The 11,090-nt window shown below is 37.8% G+C and overlaps 1 protein-coding gene across 5 annotated transcripts in view; it reads right to left on the bottom strand.

Moving 5' to 3' along the window:
• Positions 1–2,494: 2,494 nt before the first annotated feature.
• The window catches only part of si:dkey-9i23.16 (uncharacterized protein LOC571915 homolog), a 30,557-nt gene continuing 21,961 nt past the window's right edge, over positions 2,495–11,090 (bottom strand). For 3 of the 5 annotated variants that reach the window (XR_005074620.1, XM_037095175.1, XM_037095183.1), the window contains 3 exons: positions 5,495–5,551; positions 3,997–4,161; positions 2,495–3,087 (listed from right to left, as the gene is read on the bottom strand). Coding sequence is in view for 4 of the 5 variants with exons in the window: in XM_037095175.1 (XP_036951070.1) it covers positions 2,980–3,087; positions 3,997–4,161; positions 5,495–5,551 (330 nt within the window). In the remaining variant the exon portion in view is untranslated. The remainder of the gene's footprint in view (positions 3,088–3,996; positions 4,162–5,494; positions 5,552–11,090) is intronic. The other 2 variants (XM_037095198.1, XM_037095192.1) reach the window with 2 other exon arrangements.

Below are 11,090 nucleotides of genomic sequence, written 5' to 3'. Positions count from 1 at the left end.
CATCCATGTCTTCCGGTAGCTAGACCAAACTAGTCAATCTGTCGAGCGTGCGTTTACTCCCTCATTGCTAGAGATGGAAACTTGAATTTTGCCAACAGAAACGTATTCGAGCATTTTCGTTTTTCTGTTCATAATGTTCATGTCCATGTTACAGCCTGTCTTGAGCCATGAGCCTTACAATAGCCTGTTAAGCCTGTTAAGTGCACACTCGATGGATATACTAGTTTGGTCTAGCTACTGGAAGACACAGAAGTCAACAAACTGGTATGTGGCCACTTTCTAAACACACTGTTTTAACTATATCTTAATTCATTTTGAGTCATACACCCTACAGTGCTGTGTGCTAAGGTGTCTGCTGATGTTGCATGACTTTTGGGGTGAGATGTGGAGCATGTTAAGATGCTTAAAACACAGTGTAAAATTCTGACCCCATGCTTTTAGCTGTCATTGCTAAATCTCTGTTCACGGAGCCCTATAATGGTTGGACCAAATGTGCATCTTCGATACTGGCAAGTCAAGGGTAGCTTGAGCACTGAAGCTGCATGTTTAAATTGACCGAAGTTCTCCTTTAAAAATGACGACCACAGAGTCACAGCTGGCGAAATTAATGGATTTCCTGTCTACACAGAGAGTTGGTCCAGATAGTTTATCCATTGGCTCTGTGTGTCGGCAGAAAGTTGAATTGATTCTAATTTAGACACATTGCATTTTGGAAATAATCCACCCTGCATGAATAATTAAAGTAGACTGTATTAGTAAAAGCAGGTTTAGTATTATGTTGACCTTGTAGCAGCAGCAGTATTTGGTTTTGTAGGTAATGACTATTATTATGTTTATTATAATGAGGTGTCTGCACAAAGCCCAGAGGATACTTAAAGACAACACCCAACTGCCATACCACCAGACTGAGGAGCAGCTTTTCACAGGCTTTGAGATGTATTCATCTTCCACACACCAATGTGGATGTTTTCACATGCAAGTCTACAGTCAATAAAACTGTAGGCTAATGCATTTTTATCTTGAAAGAAATCTGGTTTGCAGGCAGGCATTAAAAAACAAAAATCACAACAAACAATGTATTTGAGGAACGTAATACCTGAAAAAAAGTTTTTTAATCACTATTTTTTTCATACATTTAGTGTTGGGGTGGTCAAAAACATATTGCAAAGAAAAAAAATGTTTAAACTTAGTTTATTCAAATTTTACAGCACGTCCTCTCTAGTGGACAACAGGACTTACTTGTTCTCAAATGAGAAACATTTAAAGGCTGAGTACATCATGGAAAGTTCAACTGGAATCATCCAGTACGCCAAATACAAAACAAATAGCAAAGGTAGATTTATTTTTTTGTGACCATTACACCTGAAACTTTTGCAATTTCCTTATTAGACGTGCAACACTTCATGGTATCATCCTCTGATAGATATACACTGATCAGGCATAACATTATGACTGCTGACAGGTGAAGTAAATAACACTGATTATCTCTTCATCATGGCACCTGTTAGTGGGTAGGATATATTAGGCAGCAAGTGAACATGTTGTTGTCAAAGTTGATGTATTAGAAGCAGGAGAAATGGGCAAGCATAAGGATTTGAGTGAGTTTGATGAAGGCCAAATTGTGATGGCTAGACGACTCATACCACGACACACCTTCAGGGGTCTTGCGGAGTCCATGCTTCGATGGGTCATGGCTGTTTTGGCAGCAAAAGGGGGCCAACGCAGTATTAGGCAGGTGGTCATAATGTAATGCCTGATCGGTGTCTGAATCTCACTGAATGATTCTATTAAGAATCCTCTCTGCCTCCATCATAGAGCTGTCTACTGAACAAATATGAAACAAATATAAGTACAAAGTCCTGATGTCCAGTACAGAGGACATTTATAAATTAGCTGTTTTTCAAATGAAAATAAATAAGCTCAGCTCTGACAACTCACTCAAATATTTCTGAGATGTTTACTTATTTAAAACAATTGAATTTTTTTTTCTTTTTTTCAATCCTGAATATCATACATACCTTTCTTTTTTCTATAAAATGTGCATTTTGGGATGACAGCCATTTTGAAAAGACATGCACAGGTAAGTTGGCAAGGCCAAATCCCCCAAATGTGGTGTCATTTTAAAGCTCCAGTTGTCCTCTTTAAGGAACAACAGGACTTAATAGAGTGACATGTATGAGAGATGTTAGCAGAAACGTAATGTCCACCACAGAGGACAAACATGAATTGCTGGGTCTTAAGGGGATATATAAACTAGCGCTGCACAGTAGCGTATGAACCACCACCAAGGCTCAAAAGTCCCCTTTAAGTGAGAAAACATTTCTGGATCCGTGCAATTATCTGAATCCTAACCAAAATGTAACAGGGTCTAATCTGGACCGAGACCCATAATGGAAATCAATCATGTAAGTTCAGTAGTTTTTGTGTAATCCTGCTGACAAACCAAACCAACAAACAGACACAGGTAAAGAAAATCATAAAATGAATGCTGATATCAATATATACATTTGTTTAATACAGTATACTTTGTAATAGTGATACATTGGGCAAGAGTTAATCATAACCACATGGCAAAAACAAACTATGTTAATTAGATAAAACAATTGTTTTATAATTTAGACATTTTACAGTGCACAAAATCAATATGTCACTGCTCTCTGGTTGGCATACTGGCTTTAAATTACTAAACTGGTGGTTAAATCAATCCATCAGTTTGTTAAATCCACACATTTTCTATGTATTTCTGGTCACAATATTGCATCACTTGTTTATCCACCATTTAATTCATATCATTTTGTTACAACTATGATGATCTTATTTTCTACCTGCACTACATACTGTTGTTGACATCTGGACCCATTTTAAATCTCACCTCATAACAGACATTTGAAAAATGTTTGACTGATAAACACATTTTTTACTGTTCTTCTGCTGATGAGAATAATTCAACATCTATGGTATGTGTGTTCCGTGTGTGAATTAGTCTGTTTTGAGTGCTTTGAGGGCAGAGAAAGACAGGAGGGAGTGCATGACCACGGCCCCAATGTTATAGAGCAGAAGCAGAAGTGTCACACTCCAGCAATAGGCCTACAGGAGAGAAGAAAATATATATAACATATAAACAATAAACTCACTTATTACTCAACTAGATCGACATCTACAGTCTCTACAATAATGTACATCACATAGTCTGCACTGAGAGGGAAACTATTCCTCATGTCTTATGTCAGAAATCTGTTGGTGATGCAACCTCACACTGATCACTAGGTTCTGTATTGTAGGCAACTGGACTTGTTTCAGTTTCTTGAAGATGTTTCACTTCTAATCCAAGAGGCCTCTTCAGTTCTAACTAACTGGAGGAGTTGCAGGCTTTTAAACTCTGTTTGGGTGTTCCAGGGCCAGCCTGAGGCATAAGCAAACTAAGCGGCTGCCTGGGGACCCCTGAAAATTCAGAATTTTCCAGGCAAGGACCCCCATACCCCCCTTCCCCCATTTGCACCCACTTTCATTCAAATAAGGTAGGGGGGTCCTTATGCATCTGTGCCCAGGGGGGCAGTAGTTCATCATCTGTCACTGTATTAACACAATTTATGATGTAACATTGTAGTGTGACATTTGTGTCAATAATTGTCGAGCACAGGTATCTCCGTGGTTTGGGGGGCCCCAAATCAAATTCTGCCTTGGGCCCCCAAAATGCTTGGGCTGGCACTAGGGTGTTCTTACTGAGTTGTTAAGGACACATGTGAGCCCTGAATTCCAGAGTTGTTAGGGCCACTTGTGGGTCGTTGGTCAAATCGACCTTTGTGTGGGTTTCTAAGGCCTAGATTTACCATGACCTGGATGACCGAGAACCTTCATCAACATCTTATACTGTATCTATATCTGCTAATCATAATCACAATGCCTTCAACATCCTCTTCTATTTATCCTTCTCTTGTCTGTTTTTTGTTTGTATTTGTCTTCACTTAAGAAATTTACTGAGAGAAACACACTTACTGCCAGGGCTTCCCCAGGACAGTCATAAGGTGACCGTCTGAAGTGATCAGGAAGGGGCATCACACATGGTTCTTTATGTAAAATGCTGAGGTTGTAGCAGTATAGGCAAAAGGCAAGCATTGTTCCCAACAGGCCAACCACATTACTATATGCGCAACCTTGAAGCTGTGGAGAGGGCAGACAAGATCCATCTTTGAACATTTCTCCGTATTACACCAGCAATTTAATTTTTACAAATATTTATTTCAGGGATGTTCTGCATGACCATCAGGAACTGTGACATTAAACCCTTCAAATCTGCAGTGTTCAGACTAAATGCTTGTTCTTACAGTGGAAATACACAGGGGAGAACAGTTCTATTATGTTTTGAAATGCTGATCAGAATCAGAATCAGTATTCCTTTATTGTCCCACAAACAGAGAAAGTTGTTTGCCAAAGCAGCCAAAGGACAGAATCTTACAACAACAACAAAAAAAACAATAACAAAGAATAAAAAGGTAAAGGTAAGAAATAGAATGGACTAGTATATACAACATGATATCTCTCTATAAAAGCAAGGAATATCTGTCTGTCTGTGTATGTGTCTGTCTGTTTGTGTATGTGTGCCTCAAATATCTCTGCAGATCAGGATCAGACTGATCTGAGAGTTTCAACATGGCTGCTGCGTAGTTCAAGGGTGTGCAACATCGCATTTGTTTGGACTACAATGATACCATAAATAAATTATTTAATAAATGCTTTACCAATTCGCTAGCATTGTTAACCATAGCCACCATAACCACCATAGTCACGTGCGAACCAGAGCCAATCACTGCACACCATATCCACGTGCGCACCAGAGTCAATCACTGCAAAGCTCGGAATCTGCGGATATTCGTGTTTAGCTAGCTGCTAGCCCAACCCCACGGCCCACCTCCTGAGTCGATGGACCGGACGCACCGGCACGTCCAAAACCGAACTTACAGTAAATGATGTCCGCCACGCTTTTTTGCAAACATTGCCACCACGTTTGCTTTGTGTCTGGTGCAAGAAGAAACAGTAAAAACAGGCTTTTGTCACAAAAGTGTCCGCAAGCAGCAAGTTTGGTTGCTGAGGAACAGGGGAAGTTGTGTGAGGGACGCCAGCGGTGACACAGTCATCGACAGAGATGGCGAGTTTTTAGAGTTGAGAGATTTGTGACATATAGCGTGTTTGGAGTGTATAGTTAGTATGGTATATATTGTTTAGTGTAGTTTGTTTAGTGTGTAGTGTAGTCGTTTTTTGGTGTTGTGAGTCAAAACAAGGAGGAGACTGCCGAATGTGGAACAGGCAGGAATGAGCTGAGGAGCCCTGAGCCTGAGGCATTGCCTGCATTTAAATGTAAATAGTTACATATAACTTTGTAAATTTCAAAAACGTATGCACAAATTTAGCAAACAACAATTTATTGTTGCAAACACAAATAATAAATATGGGTATTAAAAAAAATAGCCTTTAGATCGGCTTGTTGTGAAAATACCAGTAATCTGCTGGGGTTCCTCTCACTGGCCATGGTGAATGAGCCTCCTGCCACAATCTGCAACACACACACACACACACAAACACACATTGGGCTGGTACCTTGGAGACTCCATGGGAGCATAATAACCACTCTGTGGAAGCTGATGGAGATCCAAATAAAGAACAAAGATGGCTTTCATCAGAGTAGATAACATAAAGCAGAAAACTTTGTATTTCATGATTTGTTTTATACAATTTGTGTACATTTTTGTACATAGAGTGGGGTCCAAAGGAAACCATATTGAAAATCCCTAATTTTGTCACATAAACCTGGAAATAATCAGACGTTTGGGGCATTTAGAATAAATGTGTTAGAAGACAGATCGTCATCGACAGCAGCTTTGTCAGCCACAAATCATGGTCACACTAAAGGTAGCATTGCGTTTAACCTACACTGTAAAAAAAAATTTAAAAAAATCACAGAAATTTACTGTGTAATTTTACAGTTTTTTTTGTTTTTCTAAACTAAGTGTAAATGCCATAGAAATACAGCAAATTACTTTTATTAATAATATCTATCATAAAATAAAAGTGGTAATCTGTAAATTAATGTAACAGATAATTAGAGATTTTTTTTTTTACAGGAATACAGGATCGTGTAATGTTCTTGAATGTGAAATTGCATTTAATTCTACGTAAAACAATGTAAAAAAGAAAAAAAAACCTGTTAAAAAAACGGTAAAAAGTATGGCAGCAACAGTTGTGAAACTGTTACCGTCAAATTACAGTAAAAAAAAGTTTTAGTTATTCTACAGAGTTTTTTTTTTTTTTTAAATACAGACATTTACTGTAGGCATTCTCAGTATTCACCTGTACAGCTGCTGTAAAACCAAAAAAATTCTTATTATAAAACAGTTCTAGAATGTTAAGGAAATGTAAAAATCTGCAAAAGAAAAGGAAAGAAATGTTTAAAAAAAGTGTCCAATTCAAATAAAGACTTTCTTATACAGTATTCTTTTGTTAATTCATAGGATTATCCAATCCACCCACAAGGACTCTTTATAAAAGTACAGATTTCTGGATGTAAAACACAAAAAAATTATGTAAAATTACATTCAAATTACCCTTCTTTAAAACCCATTAATAGGGTCTTGACAACTTCAGGCTGTTCCTTTATGTGATTATCCAATCTACTGACAGTAGATTTTTATTAAACATTGGTTTTCCACTGTACAAAAAAATATGATGAGGTTATAGCTTACAGAAAATTATTTTAAAAGTTTTTACTTTAAATAAACATAATACGACCGTATTTATAAGCAACTACCCAATGTATCTACAGGCGTTTACCATTAATGTATGGGTTTTACCTCATATAAACATTATTTGATGGTAATTAAAAGCAACTATCCAGTATTTTTTACAGGCTTTTCCCATTACTGTCTGTGGTGTACTTAATATAAACATTATTTAACGGTAATTAGAAGCCACTATCCAAATGTATCCAGGCATTTTAATTTAACCATTAATATATGAGATTTACTTTATATAAACATTATTTAACAATAATTAAATTCAACCACCCAATATATTTACAGACTTTTCATATTAATATATATGATTTACTTTATATAAACAAATGATGGTACTTAAAATTACAGAAAGAAGTAGTTCTTAATCCATAATTACAAGCAACTACCCAATATAGTTACAGATTTTTCTGATTAATGTATGGGATTTACTTCATATAAACATTGTTTAACAGTCATTGCAAGCAACTATCCTATATATGTATATATGTATATATGTATATGTGTATATATATATATATATATATATATATATATATATATATATATATATATATATATATATTATGTGTGTTTGTGTTTTAATTCTTAAACACCCTCGCCAGTGTCTTTGAATGCAAGACATGCAAGTCTGCCAACTACCAGTTGATTTAGCCATTATTCGAAGAGGGGTTAAAAGTACTGAGACAAGTATGACCAACCGTACCCATTTAAGCACTGTATGAACCTTTCAACTAGCCTGAACATAAACTCTCAGCGCATGACCTCAGCCAATCCACAGCTCAATTAGACAACCCACAAGCAAAAGCTCTCTTAAATATACTTGCATCTATCAATGCAAACTGAGTGACTGACTGAGTCTTTTAGGTAAAGAATATAGGAGGATATCACCCCTGGTCTCTCATCAAGATCAGCAGAAGAGTTGTTAAAAACATTACAAGTTGTACTGAAGCTAAATAGCTCGACTAAACTTTGCAGTGTGCAGTTAGTCCGTTTGAATGGAGCACAGACAGACAGGCAGCCGATGCCTGTTATTTGCTGTTTTCAGAAGACACCTCTGGGCCCACATCGTCCAACCCGGTTTGGTTAGGTAGGTAGGTTCGCGGTGACAGTTTATTTTGACTATGTTTAACGGAGATTTTACACTTTGTCTTAAGTATTTATGGAGCATCTTTGGAGGGCGCGTATATGTCTTATGCATCCCTCAACTTCAAAATCGCCAGGGATATGTTTGTGAATGTGTGGCCAACAGTGCTGGGGTCGTTACCCAAAAAAGTAATGCATTACACAATGCTCGTTACTTTAGATTAGAAGTAATGCATTACTTTACTTAATTACGCCCTGTAGAACTCGTTACACTACTGTGTACTAGCTACTAGCTGTTGAGTCGATGAGTGCTGGTGTTGTGCTGAAAAGAGACTGCTTGCCAAAATAAGACTGCACCCTCTAACTCAGGATTGCAAAGGGTGACATAGAAATCATTTTCAGGAGTTACTGTAGAGGTCACCAGATAAAAACCAGAGTCAGAATAATTTCTATTACCAGTAATTTTTATTGCACAGACAAAGCATTTCCCTAGGCACATTGTGCTAATAGCCTCACTTCCTTTGAGCTCACTTCCTTTACCTTACCTATAGCCTATATAAATTACATGAATATGAAACTGTGGTACAATCGCAACAATATGCATACAGTATGTGATGTTGGTTCACGTTGGGTGCATTCTTATTTTGGCAAGCAGTCTCTTTTCGGCACAACACCGGTCTGGACAGCTGGAATGGCTGACATTATGTAAACAAGTGCCAAGATAATTGACTGATTAGTAACTGTAATGTAATTACTGAATTTAGGACAGTAATGGGTTACATTACTGCATTACACAGCAGCATGCTAGGAAGTGCCTCCCAAAAGTTGTAATTATCAGTTACAACTTTTTTATTTATTTATAATATTGCAAGATTTTACTGAACTTTTATGAATTCTAGTTCCATTTAATGTATATATTCATATGAAACAAATGACACTAATTGTACAGTGTATGTGGTTATTTTTGTAAATATGATATCTTTGGGCCTGTACCTGAAGGGTTAAATAATCGGGACAATCCTCACATTGTAGTGTGTTAATTTAAAAAATGTTCACCATGGAAATAGTAGCTCATTAACTTATGAAAACAATATCTGTTTAAACAGAACAACACTAAAGCCTGTACACCAATTTTTGCCTGCACCTCCTCTATAACACAAGGTAAGTAAGCACTTAATGCTTTTCACTTAAACATTTGTGAAATTGTTGAGGTTTTACAGTTGTGCACGCAACTAATTGTCATGTCTCCTGTTTGTTTTGTTCTTGTTTCTGGTTTTTGGTTTCTTGTATTTGATTTTCATCCTTGTATCTTGTCTTGTGTTATGTTCTGCTTTCTCCATGTCTTGTGTCTCGTTTTGCTTTCTCCATGTCTTGTGTCTCGTTTTGCCTTCTCCATGTCTTGTGTCTCTTGTTTTGATCTTCCATGCCCTCATGTGTCCTTTAAGTTCTCCCCTCTGGCTCCCTCTGTCTGTTGTCTTGTTCCCTCCTGGTTTGTTCCTCTGTGCTCCTCCCCCTCATTATCACACCTGGTTTCCTTCCTCCTCTCTCCTCACCTGTGCCTCGTCATGTCGTTAGTGTGTGTGTATTTAGTCTCTGTGTTTCCTTCACTCCTCGCCCAGTCATTGTATTCTGTTTGTTGGATTCTGTCTTGTGCTTTCTGTATTCTGTCTTGTGTGATTTGCTCCATGCTCCATGCTCCATGCTCCATGCTCCATGCTCCAGTCTTCAGTCCCGTTTTGGTATGTTTTGATTTTGAATTTCCCATGTTTAAGTTGAACTTTGAATCTTTGGTTTGTACTTTGTCTCGCTGTTTTCTTTTGCTACTTTGTCTGATTCTTGTTTGTTACTTGGTCTGATTTTTGTTTGCTACTTTGCCTTTGCTCTTTTTTTGTCTGCCATTTGTTTTTGTATTCAGCTTTTTAATAAAGCTCACCCTTTGTTTGTTCCCTTATCCCTGCCTCACGTGTCTACTGCGTTTGGGTCCACCTTTTCCCTTCCATAGTTTTCCCTTTATACCCCTACCTGACACTAATGCTCTGACTTGTATTAAAACATTATAATTAGGCCCAGGCCTGAAATACACAGGGTGAAACCTTGACTTGCCATGTTTAGCCAGCTCAGTGTTCAGCTGCTAGTGAGGGGAGAGGCTGTGTGCCTGTCTGTCTGCTGCAGTGCTGTGTGTAGTTGTGTGTCAAGTGGAGGAGGTGAAAACAGCACTGTTGGTAACGATACTGTTGCAAATTAGTATGTAATCCGATACTAATATTTAGTTTAGATTAGTATCTGAGTATTGATTTTTTTTTTTATACAGCTCTAATTGTTGGTGAGCCTGTGTTCCCCTGTTCAGCATTGTAGTAGTGCTATTTATCCATCTAGATTATTCTGGTGTGAGTTGCAGAGTTTTGAAGATATTGCCCGCAGAGATGTCTGCCTTTTCTTCAATATAATGGAACTAGATAGCACTTGGCTTGTGGAGCTCAAAGCCCTAAAGAAAAAAAAATTTTTTTTTGAAAAACTCATCAGCAGTGTCTCTCTCCAGAAATCATGACTAGGTTACGAGATAGTCTACAGACCTTGTTGTGAGCAGTTTCCTGGAGGAACTATTTTTCGTTCTACCAAACTACACTCGCCAAACATACCACTGTCCATAAAAAGGCATGCATCTACTCATGTGTAGATGCACCAGAAATATTAAAAGTTCAAACTGTAATGATGTGATCTAATTCAAAATTGGAGTGTTGCAGGTAACACTTGCTTCTCTAACACTTGCAAAGCAATTTGCTTTCCAGAGTCCCAGATTCAATTAGTGTGCCTTGTATTCTGACAGATGGCATTCTTATGCTGTACCTCCCTGGCTGCTAAACCCTAATTTTATAGGTAAGTGGCTAAACTGCACTGTCATGTGGAACTATTGCATGCGATAGGGCTAAGGCCCATTGCACACATCCTGTGTGAGGTTTCACTTCGGCATCCATGTTAACAGGTTAGACCTTCCACATAGCCTGTGCTCAGGTGCATGTCACACGAGACTCCTGTGCTGTTCTTCTAGAGATTCTGAGGCTCGCCAGGCACAGTTCACAGCAAAAATATACACAGAAAATGATCTTGTACAGTAATATCCCATAACCTTGCCTGATGGTCTATTTTTTTGCCTATAATCACATAATGGGAATGTTCACTGCAATTCGAATGAATTACACATCACTTTGAATTTGTTCA

Source organism: Acanthopagrus latus, chromosome 1 (genome assembly GCF_904848185.1).
Source record: "Acanthopagrus latus isolate v.2019 chromosome 1, fAcaLat1.1, whole genome shotgun sequence".
Lineage (NCBI taxonomy): Eukaryota > Metazoa > Chordata > Actinopteri > Spariformes > Sparidae > Acanthopagrus > Acanthopagrus latus.
Note: the sequence above shows the minus strand (reverse complement) of the source record. Positions and strands in the feature narration are given on the sequence as shown.